Source organism: Solanum verrucosum, unplaced genomic scaffold, assembly GCF_900185275.1.
Source record: "Solanum verrucosum unplaced genomic scaffold, falcon-dt-bn FXZP01000075.1, whole genome shotgun sequence".
In the NCBI taxonomy this organism is placed as follows: domain Eukaryota; kingdom Viridiplantae; phylum Streptophyta; class Magnoliopsida; order Solanales; family Solanaceae; genus Solanum; species Solanum verrucosum.
The window spans coordinates 577,966-597,655 of record NW_026020211.1 but is presented as its reverse complement, the minus strand read 5'-3'; the positions used below and the strand labels follow the sequence as shown (position 1 = coordinate 597,655).

Below are 19,690 nucleotides of genomic sequence, written 5' to 3'. Positions count from 1 at the left end.
ATTTGGGTTGTTATCCTTGATATACTTGTAGCCGTGATTGTTGATTGTTGGCTGCTCGAGTTGATATAATCCTCCCTTGTCGAGATTCTTATTCAGTTAGTAGCGTCCCTATGTTGGAAACGACTTAGAGGCTATTTGTATAGGTTGCTTAAACTAAATTGCTCGCTTTTAGCTGTTGGATTGTTATTATTGTCATTGGGGCTATTGTGGTTAGCTGTGATATATGCCTAGCAGGGCTATGTTTTGCCTAGAGGACTACATGAATGCCTAACAGGGTTATGAGTTGCCTACAGGGCTATATTGACGCCTAAGAAGGCTATGTGCTTACTACAGGGTCATGTTATTGCCTAAGAGGGCTATAAGTTGTCTATAAGCTACGTTGATGCCTAAGAGAGCTATGTGCTACCTATGGGGCTATATTAATGCCTAAGAGGGCTATGTGACTGCCTACGGGGCTAGGGGACTACTGATAGGGGTATATAGGCTGATTGGCACCTTCCGGGCTTATGGGGGCCTGAGTAGGTGGTCTTGTGTGTTGTTTGTACCTGCTAAGCTTATGGGGGCTTGGTTAGGTTGTTGTTTTATTATTTTTGATAAGTTTAGATTTAGGAGCAGGTCAGTACACTTATCTTAGCCTTGATTTATTTATTGGATTATTCCAGTATATCAGGATACCTCATCATAGTCTATTGCCTTTCATACTCTGTACATTATTTTGTACTGACGCCCCATGACCTTGGGGGCGCTGCATTCATGCATGCAGGTCCTGACAGACGATTGAGTAGACCTCCTCAGCAGCAGGATTGACTTTTATCCGGTTGTCTAGCCCCTTTCCTCCGGAGCTGCTAGAGTTGGGAGGTTTGTTACCTTTTGTTGTATATATCTTTATGGGTAGGCTGGGGCCTGTCCCACCAATCTTTACTACTCTTAGAGGCTTGCAGACTAGTGTGTGGGGTTTATAGCTACGTTATGGCCATGCTGGGCTATGTTGTTGGTTTGCGGAAGCTTGTGAGTTGTTTGATGTATAGTATTGATATATACCTGCTTTTAGTTTTGGTATAGATATCATGGTGGCCTCGACGGCCCAATCAGGACTTCTGTGCTAGTTGACTATTTATTTATATGATCTCCTGGGAGTAGTTGTTTCTTTTATAGATCAGTTGACAGGGGCCTTATCGGCCGATGACTTAGTTTTAAGCCGAGATATACTTGTTTGATTTCTTGATTGCGTGTGGCTATCATGCGCTAGTAGCAAATGGTTCGGCAGGGTCGGCTCGGGCCTGAGTTTTGACATTTGGAGCCAGTTACGCCCCTCGAGTTTGGGGCGTGACAGTTACAATATGTTTTGTATTTGTATATGAAGTCTCTCTCGCTTTATATAAACACAAACACAATTTATACATTTGTGTTTGTATAAAAGTGAGAGAAGGCGAAGGAAAGGATTAAGAGTGTCGAGCGAGATTTAGGGGAGAGAGGCGAGAATGGCAATGTGTTTGCTACAAATTAGAACTGAATGAAACTGTAGTTATAACATTTATTTGAATTAACGATTTGCTATAATGCATAATTTTCCCATTTTTTAAAAGTACATAATATATAACTATAATATAACTTTATCCCTGTTGGGCTCGGGCACAGCCCAAACATTCTTTACATATATTACTATATATAATAAGTGGAATATCTACTACTTAGCACATGACAAGTGCTGGATGATATGTGCTTCATAGTGTTGTACATTCTTCTTTTATGGTTGTACCTTTAAAATTTATATTATTGGACAATTTAACACCATTAATTACCTACTACTTTATTAGCCAAAAAGTTTGACCTTATTTGGGCCCATTTATTATTTATATGTTTTCAATTTTTAATATATGTTGTCTATCTAATTCTTTTTTCCAATCTTTTATTTTAAACTTCTTGAAATTTAATTACTTATTTATTACTCTCTCTATGCTCTTTTAATTGTTATGATTTCCTTTTTAGAGTCAAACTATAAGAATTTTAACTAATATTTTACAATGTGTTTTTTCATCATATTCATAGGCAAAAAATTACAATTTATAGTACTTTTTGTATAGATTTTGCATTTTTTTTTTAAAATATCGAATTAATACAATCTGATTTAACTTTGAAAATTAGTCAAATGGACTTTCAAAAAGTGCAACATAACAAATACAAGTGGACTGAGAGAGTATATTTTAGCTACAAAATATATTAGAGGTACAACTTTTTAAAAAATTTAAATTTTTATTGCGTTAACTCTTGAAATCTTATCATTGTCATATGAATTTGAACAAATTATATATTATTAAAAGTTACATAAAAGATGCTATAAATTATAATAAGTGGAATATCTACTACTTAGCACATGACAAGTGTTGGATGATATGTGCTTCATAGTGTTGTACATTCTTCTTTTATGGTTGTACCTTTAAAATTTATATTATTGGACAATTTAACACCATTAATTACCTACTAATTTATTAGCGAAAAAGTTTGACCTTATTGGGCCCATTTATTATTATATGTTTTCAATTTTCAATATATGTTGTCTATCTAAATTTTTTTTCCAACCTTTTATTTTAAACTTCTTGAAATTTAATTACTTATTTATTACTCTCTCTATGCTCTTTTAATTGTTATGATTTCCTTTTTAGAGTCAAACTATAAGAATTTTAACTAATATTTTACAATGTGTTTTTTCATCATATTCATAGGCAAAAAATTACAATTTATAGTACTTTTTGTATAGATTTTGCATATTTAATTTTTTTTTAAAAATATCGTATTAATACAATTTGATTTAACTTTGAAAATTAGTCAAATGGACTTTCAAAAAGTGCAACATAACAAATACAAGTGGACGAAGAGAGTATATTTTAGCTACAAAATATATTAGAGGTACAACTTTTAAAAAAATTTAAATTTTTATTGCGTTGACTCTTGAAATCTTATCATTGTCATATGAATTTGAACAAATTATATATTATTAAAAGTTACATAAAAGATGCTATAAATCACAATAATTAGCAATTAAAAATATTTTTAAATCATAGAAGAAAATTGGTTGACTAATTGGAATAGAATAAGTAACATGTACTATTTGAAAATAACGTCAAAATTTCTAAAATTCACAATAAATTAACAACTGAAAATATTTATGATTATTCATGTGAATTGAAACATGAGTAACCTATATTATTCAAAACTAACGCAAAAATACTATAAATTACAACAATTTAATAACTTCAAATATATTTTTAAGAAAACATATAAAAAATCGACTGATCTTCAAATTCCATTTATATCACATAAATTTTTTAAAAAATTAATATTTATTGGGCCCCTGGCACGGGCACCAAATATCTATATATATGTGTCACAAATAGAAAAGTCTCAATCAAGGAAGCAACATATATCATTTACAAATGACTTAAAAAGTATTAAAAATTACAATAATTACCAATTTAAAATATTTAAAAGCTATATAATACAATACGTTAACTCTCAGAATTCTATCAGGTTCACATATATTTTTAAAATTACCAAAAAAGTATTATAAATAATAATAATTAACAACTTAAAATATCTGAACGACATTTTAAAAGGGTTAATTTTGTAATTTTATCCATATCACATAAATTAGGACAAAGTGACCAGTAATGTACGTTATTTGAAAGTTACATAAAAATATCATAAAACACAATAATTAATAACTTAAAACATTTTTTAAAAAAATATGAAAATTTGGATGACTCTCCAAATTTCATTTGTGTCACATAAATTGAGACAACAAAAATAACATATATTGGGTCCATTTTAATATATTTGTCTTATTTTTTATTTTTTTTATATTTGAAAATTGCGTAAAAATACTATAAATCATAATAATTGACAATATAAAATATGTTTTGAAAAAAATACAAAAAATTCCACTGATTCTTGAAGTGAATCTATCGTAAAAATACTATAAATCATGATAATTAACAACATAAAATATTTCAAAAATGTTGTATGTGGGTAGTCTTATTATGCCTTAAATAGCGTCAAAGAAAGTACATGTTTGTGATTAAAAAAAACTTATTCCTTTATCCACGCAAACAATCGCTTCAAAAACTTGGTTATTAGTCCCAAAACATACCATTTATTATATATATATCAACCTAATGCAAACTAAGTTTTTATTTCACCCAATAAAAAAATTATTTATAATAAATAACTCTAAAAAAAAAAGTAAAATAGATATCGAACCAAAAAAGGTAATAAAAGTATTTTTTTAAGCAAAATTTGACAAACTCTTCCTCTTCCCCTCCCTCTTTGTATTTGTACTTCTTGCTGCCTCAGACAGCCAAAATCGATTGCGAAGATTTGTTGTCTTCTCCCAAGCCTGTAACGGCAAATATAATTCACCCCTTTTATCTATTTTCTGCTGTAAACCCAAAAAGACTATAAATTTTAGCTCATATATGGTGTTGTGCAAAATCAAGAAGTTTGGTTATGGTGTTGAATCTTCAATATTAATCTAAAAGCAAATAAGCTTTCTTGATATATTGAATAGAATACAAGTTTCTGATTAACCCCTTCAATGGCGGGAATAGCTATATTATTGGATCTACTGAAGAAAAATCCAAGCTTTAATGGTCAAACCCTTCATTCTTATGGTATTTTCTCAGCCAAGTTGGCTACCACAGCTGCTGCTGCTTCTGTTGCTGCTAGTTACCCTTTTGCTTCTAGGGCTTTTTTTGGGTATGCAATATACTCTTCAGTCTTTACAATGTGTTATGTTAGTTGCTATGTTTTCTTATTCTTAGTACTTGGATTTGCTACATGACCATGAGGTAGCGATAATGTATGTGTATACTCTATCCTCTTCAGACTCCACTTAGTGGAATTTTATTGGGTATGTTGTTGTTTCTGCTGCTTATACTTCATGCTGTCACTGTATGTGAATAATTAGGGGTTTAAAAGGAGTGACATTATATTGGATTTGGTGATGTTCTGAGTCTTATAGTTGTTTTTGGGCAGTGATCTTGTGAAGTAAATCCAAATTCTTTTGTGTTTGATGTGTTGAGTTTGAATATTTTGAATTTGAATTGTCAATGTGGAATTTGTTCCCAAGTTCACTCCTGTTTCCACCGGATGAAAACACGATAGTTAAGGAAATAATGTTAGTTATGATGTTATTTGTGATTGTATTCCTTGATTATATGGCTCTATCCATGGTTCAATTTGTGGAGGCAACCTTTTGTTGTAGAACTCTTGCTGGTTTGCCTTGTTAGGGGCTTTTAGGTAGTGAGTGAATGTCAAGATCAAATCTTTTTCTGTGTGTTTTATTTCTGAAAACCAAGAAATCCCAAGGTCTAGTGGTGCACGATTCCAAACTCAGCGGATATTGAGCTTGCGTCTCTATCCTTCTCCACCTAAGCACTAGGCTCCTGCGACTGTGCCTAACCAACACATCACGCATTGCGCTCTTACCACTAGACCAAAGCCTTATAGCAATCTTTTTGTATGTGGACTCAGGAGTCAGGAGTTTGTTGATTGTATGCCTTTTTTCTCAATGACATAGATTTTGGTTAAAGAGTGATATTGGTTATGATGTCAAATGTGATCGCATATCTTAATAGTGATTCTCTATTCAGAGTTCAACTAGCGCCGGCGTTGCTGCTAGTTCAGCCTCCAACTCCAATATTCCTTTAACCTACACCTATAATGTGAATATGTATCGTGTGTGCATTTATATGCAATGGCATGTATTCTTTTCCAATAGTAGGAGAATCCATAGAAAGATAGATCGCCCTTTTTTGGGTAGAAAGTTCACTATGTTGTGTTCTCAAAGCTAATATTTGAGAAGTTCATAGTCTGTTTCTTTACAGAATCCACAGTCTTTTGATTGGTAAGCAAGAACTTTAGCCCTGAGGTTGTCACTCATTCATAATGTAGCAAAAAACATTTCATATATAGTGATTTGAACTGCACAAGTAACCCATAGAAAATCCCACGTGATGCGGCGACAACCCTATTCAATAAATTAAATGCTGCAGAGAATAAGCAGCACTAGAACTTACTCCCTCTGTCCCTAATTACTTGTCCACTTTTGAAATGGCACACCTATTAAGAAAACAATTATTGACATAGTGAGTTTACCATTTTACCCTTATTAATTATGAAGTGGATGAATTAAAAACTTAAGATTTTCAAAAAGTTCGACCTTTTTCAAGTAATTAATTGAGGGTATAATAGGTAAAATAAAATTGTCCTTTCTTGATTTGTCAAAATGAACAAGTAATTAGGGACAACTAAAAAAGGAAAAGTGGACAAGTAATTAGGGACAGAGAGAGTACTATTGTGGAGGTGTATCTCTCCATAAAAAAGGAAAAGTGGACAAGTAATTAGGGACAGAGGGAGTACTATTGTGGAGGTGTATCTCTCCATATTCTCATTATTGATGTTTTGTTGACAGTCTCCTAAACTGTTGAGCCAATTTCCTTCCTTCCTATCCATGGATGTCTCCCCTGTTTTGTCACATTTTTTTCTATGATGTTCACCACTTAGAATCCCTAAACGGTTGAAATTTTGTTGTTGACATTGATTTTGTGTGCATATGGATGGCTGCAATGGCTGTATGATTTCTTCCACACCTTTAATCTATACTCCTCCTAGGAACCATAGTCTATATTATCTTTTTCCTTGTCAATTGTATCTAAGAATGACTTACTATTCAGAGTCTTAGTTCCATGAGTAGTCCTCACCATAACTCACAATAACCTTTCTTATCAGTTGGGTGTTCAATACATTGGTCATCTGACCTTGCTGACCCGCTAGAATTTCTACATTTTTTCTGTTACAAGATGGTGAAACATTTTTTTAAAAAAAATCAAGTGGTGTTTGGGTTAGCTTGCCTGCACCTTCATTGATCTACTGGGAAGCCAATGTAATCCTGCCCACCAAGGTTAGAGCAGATGGGGTCACACCAAGTGCTGTAGTTGGGAGTTGAGCCTTGGGATCTCTAGGTTGGTATTCCCATTTCTCAACTGCTATAACATCTCCTTTGTGATTAATACAGCCAAATTCTATCAGGTTTCATCCCCAAGAAAAGAAGAGGATCCTTGGCCAAATGGTGGAAATGATCCTTTATCTGCCAATTGCATTCCTCCTCCACTAGATTTAACTTTCTTAATAAAATCACCCTCTTTATCTTTAAAGATTTCCATACGTAAGTTTAGTTTAGGGTGGATCTGAAGGAAATATAGGACTCACTACATCTTACTGTGTATCAGTTTACTTGGGTTTGACTATTAACTCAACAAGAAATAAAATATGATATTTGAACTTATTTTGCTTAGGATTTTGGTTTAAGGAGGTCTTCTTTATCTATAAGTCTTTTCTGGTTCAAACTCGATTCATTTGTGATGGAACTCATTATAAAATTGATGACTGTAGTTCTCATTAGAGGAATTTTCCTAGCAAACTGTAGCTCTCATATTAATAGTGTATATATCTGCAAACTGCCAACTACCTGCAAATATGGGTACTTCTAACAAGTCGAAGAGGGTGGGTGTAGCTAGCTAGCTGCTTCTCGGCGGTTAATATAGTTTAGTTTTTTCCATACTGAAATGGAGACACATGTGTATGGCATTTTTTGTTATGTTTATTCCCATCTTCTGTCATAAAAGAAATAAATGCAACACTTATTCTACTGTCAGCAAAACCTTGACTAGTTGTTTTGACAGTAATGGTGCAGCACGAGTTGCATTTTGCGATGCTGGCACGGGATTTTCTGAAGATTATATATCTACCATACAAAGTGAATCAATAATTAACTTGCAGTATGATTCATTGAAGCACAGTACCAAACAATACAACCTTGAGTTAAAACCTTTATTCTCAGCATTCATGTGGAGGAATCTTGCACTGACCTCTTTGAGATCTTTCCTATTATTTTATTTACCTCTTGTGGAGCCCCGTACTAACATGGATGATGATGATGATGATGATGAAGATTTCTTAAAGGATACTGAGGAAGATCGCCGTGTTGACTTGGTGACTCCTTTCAAGAAATCAGTGAAACAGATTGGTCGTGAGGTAACATTTACAAGCCCCTTCCTCCCTCAACCCCTCCATGCAATGCGCTTGTCACTTATGGCTTCATGTTTGGTCCAGTAAAATGAAAATACTGCCTAATATTTTCTTTTTTTTCTCTTTGAAATGGTAAGGAAATCTTATACATAAATTAAACCAGCAAGAAGATTGTTCCGTAGCCACTGTACAATATCAGCAGATTAGCAAAAAAACAAAACAAAGTACCGCCACTGATCCTGTAAAGACTCTAGCACCTGTAAAACTATTTCAGCTTCATTTACGTATTCCATTCTACAGAAACAGCATACCAAAAATATACCAATTGGCCTTTTTCTGCTGAATGGAGTTAGCATTGTCTTCAAAAATATTCTGTTTCTCTCGGTCCAAATAGTCCATGATATGCATGCTGGTCTAGTAGTCCACCATAATAGCTTTTTCTTCCTGACTCACTTTCTGTACAGCACCTCAGCAGATCTCCTGTTGACCTGGGCATAACCCACTGCAAAGCAATCATATTCATGAAGAGTTGCCACAGTTGGGTGGTAACTTGGCAGTGTAAAAATAAGTGATATCTCTGTTTCTCTTCCACGGAGAACATTTGCTAGTTAAAGCAATACGTCTCTGTGGAGATTCTCATGTGTAAGATGAGCTTCATTAAACGCTACCCATGTGAAGCAAGCAACCTTGAGTGGAGCTTTGGACCTCCAAATTTGTTTCCATGGTCAAGGCTATTCAGGACTATCCACCTTTGTTAGATCTTTGTAGCATGAACTTATTGAAACAACTCCATTGCTCCTTGGCTTCCATAGAAGGCTATCATCAGTGTTGGATAGCTGCTGATTTGTATTACAACAACAACAACATACCCAGTGAAATCCCACAAAGTGGGGTCTGGGGAGGGTAAAGTGTACGCAGACCTTACCACTACCTCGTGGAGGTAGAGAGGCTGTTTCCGGTGGACCCTCGGCTCAAGTACATCCAAACCAAGCAAGAGAAGAGGAAACATTATATATAACATAACATCCAATAAGAAAAAAAGTGCATAATCAACAACGGAGACAATAACATCAAGAAAATACTGTGAGAGGCGAAGCGTAGTAAACAACATATGACTATAGGATCACAGACAAGAACTACAAGTGCCAGGCTAGGACTACTACAAACACTACCAACCCATACCCTCACAAGGAAAGACAACCCGCTAACCCTACTAACCTTCAACCTTAATACGCGACCTCCACTCCTTCCTATCTAGAGTCATGTCCTCGGTGATGTGAAGCTGAGCCAAGTCCTGTCTAATCACCTCTCCCCAATACTTCCTAGGCCTACCTCTACCCCTCCGCGTACCCTCTACCACCAGCCCCTCGCACCTCCTCACTGGAGCGTCTGCGCACCGCCTCTTCACATGCCCAAACCATCTCAGTCTCGCTTCCCTCAGCTTGTCCACCACAGGGGCCACTCCCACCTTCTCCCAGATAACCTCATTCCTAATCTTATCGCTCCTAGTGTGCCCACACATCCATCTCAACATCCTCATCTCCGCAACATGCAATTTTTGAACATGTGAGTTCTTGACTGGTCAACACTCCGCTCCATACAACAAGGCCGGTCTAACTACCACTCTGTAGAACTTACCTTAAGTTTAGGTGGAACTTTCTTATCACACAAGACTCCAGAAGCAAGCCTCCATTTCATCCAAGTAGCCCCTATGCGATGTGTGACATCATCGTTAATGTCACCACTTCTTTGGATTACAGCCCCAAGATACTTAAAACTTTCTTTCTTAGGAATGATCTGTGTGTCAAGTCTCACTTCCCCATCTGCCTCATCCAACGCATCACTGAATTTGCACCCCAAATATTTCGTTTTGGTCCTACTCAACCTGAAACCTTCGGACTCCAGCGTTCGTCTCCACACCTCCAGCCTCGCATTAACTCTGTCCCGCGTCTCATCGATCAGTACTATCGATCAGTACTATGTCATCCGCAAATAACATACACCATAGGACCTTCTCCTGAATAGACCGCGTCAACTCATCCATTACCAAAGCAAATAGAAAAGGGCTAAGGACTGATCCCTGATGCAGCCCCATCTCAACTGGGAAATGCTCCGAGTCTCCTCCAACCGTTCTAACCCGAGTCTTGGCTTCGCCGTACATGTCCTTTATCGCCCTAATATAAATCATCGGGACACCTTTAGCCTCCAAGCACCTCCAGAGGACATTCCTCGGTACTTTGTCATAGGCCTTTTCAAGGTCAATGAACACCATATGTAGGTCTCTCTTCCTTTCTCTATATTTTTCTACCATTCTTCGCATAAGATGAATGGCTTCGGTAGTCGATCGTCCCGGCATGAATCCAAACTGGTTCTCAGAAATGGACACCCCTCTTCTCACCCTCATCTCCACTACTCTTTCCCAAATCTTCATAGTATGGCTTAGCAGTTTGATACCCCTGTAGTTGTTACAGTTTTGGATATCACCCTTGTTTTTATACAACGGAACCATTGTACTCCACCTCCATTCATCAGGCATCTTTGTTGTCTTAAAAATAACATTAAACGGCCCAGTTAACCACTCTATACCTGCCTTGTCCGTGCTCTTCCAAAATTCCACCGGAATCTCATCGGGACTGGTCGCTCTCCCCTGCTCATCCTACTAATAGCACGTATAACCTCCTCGATCCTAAACACCTACAGTACCCAAAGTCCCGAAGTCTTTCAGAGTGCGCCAAATCACCCAACACAATGTCTCCGTCCCCTTCTTCATTTAAAAGTTTGTGAAAGTATCTTCGCCATCTTTGTTTGATGGAGGACTCTTCCACCAATACTTTGCATTCCTCATCCTTGATGCACTTCACTTGGTCCAAGTCGCGAGCCTTCCTCTCTCTTGCTTTTGCAAGCCTATACAATTTCTTATCCCCACCTTTGTCCCCCAGCTCGACATACAAGCGTTCGAAAGCTGCCGTCTTAGCCTTCGTAACAGCTAACTTAGCTTCTGTCTTTGTCGTCTTATAAACCTCCTTAAGCGTCCGCTTCTCTTCCTCATCTACGCACTCCACCCACTTTGTGTATGCCGCCTTCTTTGCTTCCACTAAGCCTTGGACTTCCCCATTCCACCACCAATCTCCTTTATGGCCTCCAAAGTTACCCCTTGATACCCCCAACACCTTTGAAGCAACTTCCCTAATGCAACTAGCTGCTTTATTCCACATGGTGTCCGCATCCTCACTAAGCACCCATCCCAGTCAACTTCTCGCCCATCTCCCGAGAAAGGGCAGGGGTCAAGCCACCCCATTTAATCCTCGGTCGATCAAAAACAACCTTCTTCTTCCTACCCCTCTTAATTTCCAGGTCCATCACCAAAAGCTTGTGTTGGGTAGTAAGATTTTCACTTGGGATAACCTTGCAATCTTTACAGAGACCTCTATCACCCTTCCTAAAAAGTAAGTAATCTATCTGAGTCTTAGCTATCGAGCTACGAAAGGTAACCAAGTGGTTCTCATTCTTCGGGAAGCATGAGTTAACAATCATTACCAACTCAAAGGCTTTAGCGAAATCCAGAGCGAAGTTCCACCTCCATTTCTCTCCCCAAAACCAAAGCCTCCATGAACATCATCAAAGCCACTAGAAGTTGCCCCTATATGGCCATTAAAATCTCCACCAATGACTATTCTCTCGGTGCTCGGTATACCTCTAACTACCTCATCCAACTCCTCATAAAAGAGCTTTTTGGCCTCCTCGTCCAAGCCCACTTGAGGTGCATAAGCACTAATAACACTTAAAGTACAACCTCCAATGACTATCTTAATCGTCATCAACCTATCATTGATCCTCCTAACCTCCACCACTTGCTCCCTCAAATCCCCGTCTACTAAAATACCCACCCCATTTCTATCCCTAGATCCTCCCGAGTACCACAACTTAAACCCGTCGACCTCCTTTTGTATTCAAAAGGTTAAAAAATTCAGCACTTGCCAATCATTGAATTTATAACTACTATATGTAAGTTGTAACGCCATCAATTTTTTGTTTTCTGCCAAAAAAGAAGCTTTGTTTGCTGCCAGAATAAGAAAATCAGGGAAGAGGTCCCTCAAAGGTCAATGACCAGCTAATTATCCAGCTAAAATGAGATCTTCTCTCCATTGCCAACTTTAAATCCAATTTTAGATATGAAACTAGGCCACATTAAACTAATACTTTACCAAACAGAAACTCCGTAAGGTGTTTTAACATCTTTGGAACTCCATCCTTGCTTTTGATAACACCCACCCATAATGATTCTGCCTGTGCTAGACCTCCAGAGCCACTTCATTAGCAACCTTTTGTGTGTAATTGGAGGTTTTTAAAACCCCCAATACCGTCTTTCTTGTTGTTAATAACAGTACTGCAAAGCACCTCCTATCTCTATTTCCTTGCCATATAAAGTTCCTTAATGGAAATGCTCCCAAATGCTTCTCCCAAGAACCTTAGCTCTTCTCCTCTTCGTACGGTAGATCACCTTTTCTGGTAACTCTTAGAACTGGAAATCTTTTCTTTTGTCTCATCAGGCCAAGCTATCACCTTCTGTGTTCTCCCTCAATTCTTTCTTTTTTCACTTTTTCAGATTATTTTTTTCTCAGCTTTATACATGGGGGAGATAGGATTTGTTACCATGCTGTATTTAAATCTTATGACATCTTTAAGTCAAACGCAATGCCAGAAACCTGGTTTGAATGGACTGAGCTGAGCAGTGAGCGCAGCAGGAATTTATGAGGAAAGTAACTATTAAGTCTTAAAGTAATGAGATGGATAGTTCATGTATTTAATGCAGCATCGAAGGAGAAATGAATGTCAGTCAAGAGATGGAAAACAAGTGACCATTTCTCTGATTTTCTTTTTTTGCACTCTTAAAACACAATAAACATGGTAGGTATATCAGTTTTAATGCAGTACAAAGAGGGGGGGGGGGGGGGGGATGAGTGATTATAACTCTTGAGATTACATTAAATGCTGGATGAACAGCAATAAAAAATTTAAGTTCATTTTCGTCCCAGAAAGGGGTGAGAAAGCAGCAGCTATCAGGCAGCATCAAACCAAATCTTATTTTGCTGAAGCCATCAGAAGCAAGAATTGAACAACAGAAGCTACAAAAGGGTAAACATCCCAGACCACCAACACCAGAATCGTCATCCCTGGTAGCTCCGTAGTATCAGAAGACAACGTGCTCAGCAGATGCATTGTGGGGAAATTATTGGCCACAAGCCAAGAAACTCCAACTCGGAATGACATCCGGAGCTGGGTGTGCCGAGTGTGGAATTTCTCTCATTTAATCAATGTATACGTAATGAATGATTCACAATTTCTTTTTGAGCTTCCATCCAGAAAGGTGGCAGAGCATGTTTTCAAAGGAGAATGGAGATGGAAGAAGTCCAATTGACGTTAGATTGGCAGATGGAAATTTGTTTTCTTCTAACGAGATACCCTTCTCGGCTTTTTAGCTATGATCTAGTGATATTTTTCATCTAAGACTTGAGGTGCTTGTTTGTGGGGTCAGTATTGTGGTCTGGTATAAAATGCCACAAACTTTAGGTGCTACCTTTGTCTTACCTTACATACATGCCAGAGCTCACAATTTTTAACAAAGAAAGCTCTCTGTAAATATCACAACATCTTCTGGCCGCTGGTTTTTAGTATTTCGACATGATTTGGTTGAAATTTGAAAAAAAAGAGTATTTGGAAGTTGAAGTTGCATTGGACATGAATTTCACTTGGAGAAAAGTTGAAGTGGTGGACTAGATTGTGAGGCAAATATTTATCAAAATAATCTCCAACTATTATTTTCGTTACTTCTCAAAAAAAATTTCCAAAGAAAGAAATTATTCGAATCTAGTGGGTATACTGCTGAACATGCATTTCCAGCTTCCCTCTTATTCTTTTTTGGTTATATTAAAAAAGACTGGAGATGTTAGACTAGGTCTTCCGTTCTTATTTCTCATCTTCTCCTGCTTGGATAGTTCTCTCTACCAATTAATTTTGTTGAGCTTAGAGACCCTTTACATGCCAATAAGACAACTGCGGAGTATAGTCTGGTCCCTTAACTGATTTGTTACATCTGACCTTTTCATGGACCAATGTGTTTTTGTATGAGTAATTTTCTTTTACTTTGAAAAATTACTTTCAATTTAAGCTTCAAATCATGCACTTGCATACTATTCAATGTGAAAGTATATACTGAAAGATCTTATTTGCTATTAATGTTATGTTTCTTCTGGTCAGACTGCTGTTGTAACAACAAGACGTGTCCTGGAAAGATTGGCTGTCCACTATGTTTCACAGCGAATGGCATGGAAGCTTCTAAAAGGTTTTTCTTCTTGTCTGCAAGCTTAAATCTATAGTCCTTGCTGATTGACGTTACGAGACCTAGCATTTATCAATTTCTGCAGATGTTCCCAAGTCAGCTGCACGCAAGGCTCAAAGGGGAATGCCTAGTATGATCTATTTTTGCAGTGTTACAAAAACAACATGCAGAGGTTTAACTTATCTGTTCAATACTCTTCTCTTAGGGTTCACCTAGATTAGCCACTATTCTTGATACTTCACTTCCCACTATCTGATCAGGTCATTTTCTGGGAGTTTTGGCATCATGGTTTGTTCAAGTTGGCATTGATATCTGGCGATTTTTCAAATCTAAACAAGACGATGACACACTTGATGGATCAGAAAATATGAAGCTTCTAGGAAGGAAGATTTCCATTGTTACTGTCAGATGTAGTGCGTCTCTTGTTTTTGCTTCTATAGGGGCAGGGATAGGAGCAATGATGTTTCGCCCTACAACTGGCCAGTGGATTGGTAAGCTTACAATATGCTTCTTTTCAGTACCTATAACAAACAGCATCTTTTACTAGAATTAATCAAATCATAATTTTTCAGGATGTGCTATTGGAGATGTGGCTGGACCAGTCATTGTAGCCTTTTGCTTTGACAAAGTTCTTCACATGGAACTGTGATGATGACTCTCTTCTTGGTTATATATCAAGGCCATAATTAATATAAGGGTATTGTGGTTGATGTAGAAGCTTTCCCCCTTCCCGCGCACACACACACAAAGAAGTGGCAATTCAGTGTTTTTCTTTGACTTAATTGGTTCCTTTAGCTCTGGAATAATATTCGTCATAGATACATTAACCAACTTATGGCATTACGAGTTCCCTTTTTTCGGATTTATTCATGCTTTCTGGTTCATAACATCCTTCCTAAGGATGATCGATCATAGTTGGTCTGGTGAATCTATTGATTCTGCACTGATGGATAATAATGGTAAATGCATACCATCAGCTTAGTTCTTTTGAAATTTTCTATTCCAATAACGGCCTGTTACCATTATGGCAAGGAAAAGTTTGATTCAGAGCCAGAAGTTTGAACAGAAATATCATTTGATTTATCGATCAGCAAACCACTGAACCATTTATCATAAGTTGTTGATGAACTGTTCATATTACAGCACTGTTCTGCATTTGTTCTTACTGGTTTCCTGGTCTCATTTTTGCTCTTTTAACTTGCAACAATTTCATGATGCTTCATGTTAGCTTTGGTAAGTCATATGCAAGCAATTTGGACCTAAAATTTCCTTGAAAAATACTATTTGGGTAGGTTTGTTATGACAAAAAATGATTTTCTAGAAAAAGTTTTGTTTTAAAAACAAGTAGGTTTCTTACTTATTTACTATTGTTCAGTAAGAAAGTGAGAAAGTATTATTCTAAAAACTACTACGGAGGTGGGATGCTCGAGGGCTAGGGTTGGGAGATCCAATAAACTTGAAAGTGAAATGTCACTTATGTAACTTATTTTTCTTACTTTTATTAGGAAAGTCATTTTTCTCATTTTTAAAGAACTTATTTTTCTAAAAAAAATGTTCTTCAAATATTTTGACCAATTAAATATAAGAAAATTAGAAATTATTTTCTACAAAATATTTTCCACCATACCAAACACATTTCTGCTGCAATTCTATTTTTATCTTCAAACAAAAACTGATCAGTTTAAATCTTCCCACGGGAGTAAACAAGTTAAAAGGCTTATAAAGCACAACAGAGGCAAGTGATAGATATGTGGTATTTTGCCATTATTTTTAATTCTATCTTCAAATATGATGGTTTTAATTTTTGCTTTTATTGCTCATTTAATAAAAGATTTTGAATCAAAGAATTCTTGTTTATGATATAACAAGCCAATTGGCATGCGCTTCACGCGGTCATAAATAATTGCATTGAATTTGCAAATAATCTTTTTCTAATATCAATACATTAAAAATAATGGAAATCATAGGTTCTTAAAAAAATATTAGCAATATTCCAACATGAATTTGATTATTTGTCATTATCACATAACTCAAGAACCTCTAATGAATGAATTATTCAGAAAATAATAAATCATTGGTTCTTTAATCAACATTAAAAGGAAAATAAAGAAGAAAATAAGAATATATACAAAGGCATTTCGTAAGAAAAAGAACACATTTAAGTTGCATACATAAATTATACAATTGTGATATATGTCTCAGGAAAAAATTCAAAAAATTGTTAACAGATTCAAAAAAAAAATTACGCTTGAATATGAAAGCAATTATAACTTTTGAACTTGCATAATGAGTTTCTTCAATTGATAAGTGAGAACTTTCATATCTATGTAAAAATAAATAATATGTAAGCTTATATATAGTACTTTTAAGTTATAGAATTTTATATAGAATATCAAAACATGAATTATTGGAAATGAGTACCATAATTATTTTCTGCACAATGAATACCTACTATATGTGTATATGTTCAATATAACCGGAGACAATAACTTTGCAGAAACGTAAACAACAAAGTTTAAATCATATACTCAAAAACAACAATTAATATCATAAGTATAAATTAATAACTGTAAAAAAAACATATCAGGATCTGTAACAATAGAATGAACAGAAAGGAAAAAATCGAGTCCATTGAATGCACAGTGTCCCCTTAAGAAAATTATTCTCCTCTAATACCCGAGGTTTAAAGAAATAGACCCTCTCATGATGGAACAATTTTTTTCACCAGCATATTGATACAAAAACAATGATGTCAGTGAACCACTTAACATGAGCAAAGTACACGAATATTTAATATTTAATTGTGAAGAAGAAGAAGTTTAGAATTTTCATTGTTTTAAAATGAGAGGAAATCCCTCTATTTATAGACAACAAAGGGTAGTGTGAACAAATGCTTATTGTACCTTATCAGAAAGATCACAACTCTTTGGAAAGTCACAATCCTTCAGAAAGGTCACAACCATTCATAAACGTTACAACCTTTCATAAATGTCGCAACTCTTCATAAAAGTCACAACTCTTCATAAAAGTCACAACTTTTCATGAAAGAAGAATGCTAGTTTTGGAAATAAAAAAATTAAAAGGGAATCCTGGTTTGTGGTAGCGCCACGTAGGCGGGCCTATGATTCTCTTTTATATATATATATATATATATATACTAGTAAAATTATCTGCGCTAATACGTACAATCTATCCATCATTAACACTATATTATCTTACATAAAAGATTACGTACTAACAAATATTATTAATGTAAAGGAAAATAATAATTATAACATCTTATAATTTATCCTTCAATCAATCATCTTTAATTTGATTTTATAATTTGTCCTTTTGTCTCCAGGAAGTATTACTATTTGATATTTTTGGGAAATTAGATGAACATCAACATGAGATATTAAATTTTCTAATAAATAAACAATATTTATATGTACTAACAAATACTTATAACAATAACTTTGCAGAAACATAAGCAACAAAGTTTAAAACATGTACTAAAAACAACAATTAATATCATAAGCATTAATTAATGACCGTAAAAAAAAAACCAGGATTTATAACAATCGAATGAAACAGAAAGGAAAAATTGAGTCCACTAAATGCACAGTGTCCCCTTAAGGAAATTATTCCCCTCTAGTACCTGAGATTTAATGGGATAGATCCTCTCAGGATGAAACAATTTTATTCACAAGTATATTGATACAAAAACAATGGTGTCAGTGAGTCATTCAACTGGAGCAAAGTACTTGAATATTTAATTGTGCAGAAGAAGAAGTTCATAATTTTCGTTGTTTTAAAATGAGAGGAATCTCTCTATTTATAGACAACAAAGGATAGTGTGAACGAATGATTATTGTGCCTTATCGGAAATATCACAACTCTTTAAAAAGTTACAACTCTTCGGAAAGGTCAGAACCTTTCATAAAAGTCACAATTTTTCATAAAAGTCGTAACTCATCATAAAAGTCGCAACTTTTCATAAAAATCACATTTTTTCATGAAAGGGGATGACTATTTTTGGGTAACTCTTCATAAAAGTCATAATTTTTCATAAAAGTCACGTCTTTTCATGAAAGAGGAAGGCTATTTTTGGAAATAAATAAATTTAAAAGGAAATTCTAACTTGTGGTGGCGCCACGTAAGCGGGCATATGATTCTCTTTTATATAAACTAGTATACGTGCCCGCGCGTTGCGTGGCTATTTTAAAATATAATAATATTTTAAATTTCAATTAATTAGATTTATTGTCTATTTAGTAATATATATTTTAAAAGTAATAATACCAATCATTAACTTATTTATTTGAGCATAATTTTCATAATATCAGACATGGCACATGCACATACTTGGTGCAATAAGATCCTAAGAACACATTTGCTTTATTACTCTTCATATGATTCTATATTTTGAAATGACTCTTTGTTCATAATAATTTTTTTCATATAACTTGCTTGATTTTTAAAATATGTTAAAGTCCTAAAATTAATTTTATCTTTATTTATATTTGATTAGAATAACTCTTTTTAAAAAAAAGATGTTTTTGTAGTACGATAAAGAGGAAAAGTTATAACCATATGTTTATCTTGTAGTTTAATAAAATTGAAATTTTAAAACTTCTACAATCAGTGGAAACATTGTAACCATCTCAAAAAAAAAAAATTAATATTAAATTTAAATTTTAAACCTTAATCTGTCAATTAACTTTTTAAGAAGATTTCAAAATATTTTTTTATCGTTAAACCCAAAAATTCAAAAGCAAATATACATTTAATTTAAAATTTTGAGTTGATTAAGATTCAAGAATAAAACATAAATATTAAAAAAGTATTTATTTTTCGTAAATAAAATAACGTAATATATTTTTTTGAGATTATAAAATCTAGTCATTTTTTCTGAAATTTGTATAACTTTTAATTTAATTAAATTTGAATTTTCTGATGTTAAAAGGCGTCTGTCATTATTGCACATACAATTTATATATAGATAGAAGAAAGATTATACAAAATTTATTGATTTTGATAATAATGAGGGAAAAAAAGTCGAACACTCATAGAAATATATTCCTCCATTCCCTTTTGTTGATTACTATAATAAATTAATATTTATTTCACTTATATAATTAAAATATAAGAGATAATTTATCATTTTATATAGATTTTATTACTTTTTATTAAGTATTTATTCATTTCGTAATAAATGAGATGGCTTATGATATTAAGGGTGATATAGTATATAAATTGTCATATTATTTATTATTCCTTTCG

The 19,690-nt window shown here is 34.8% G+C and overlaps 2 protein-coding genes across 2 annotated transcripts in view; one reads left to right on the top strand and one right to left on the bottom strand.

The window, feature by feature from the left end:
* Positions 1-19,690, bottom strand: part of LOC125830524 (uncharacterized) — a 338,210-nt gene that overhangs the window by 140,307 nt on the left and 178,213 nt on the right. The gene's annotated exons all lie outside the window — the stretch shown is intronic.
* LOC125830519 (uncharacterized) lies at positions 4,298-15,171 on the top strand. The gene is made up of 7 exons (XM_049509709.1): positions 4,298-4,752; positions 7,740-8,091; positions 14,344-14,428; positions 14,511-14,597; positions 14,686-14,916; positions 14,998-15,079; positions 15,138-15,171. The coding sequence occupies exons 1-6, from the start codon at positions 4,592-4,594 to the stop codon at positions 15,072-15,074; spliced, it is 993 nt and encodes a 330-aa protein (XP_049365666.1). The 5' UTR covers positions 4,298-4,591; the 3' UTR covers positions 15,075-15,079; positions 15,138-15,171.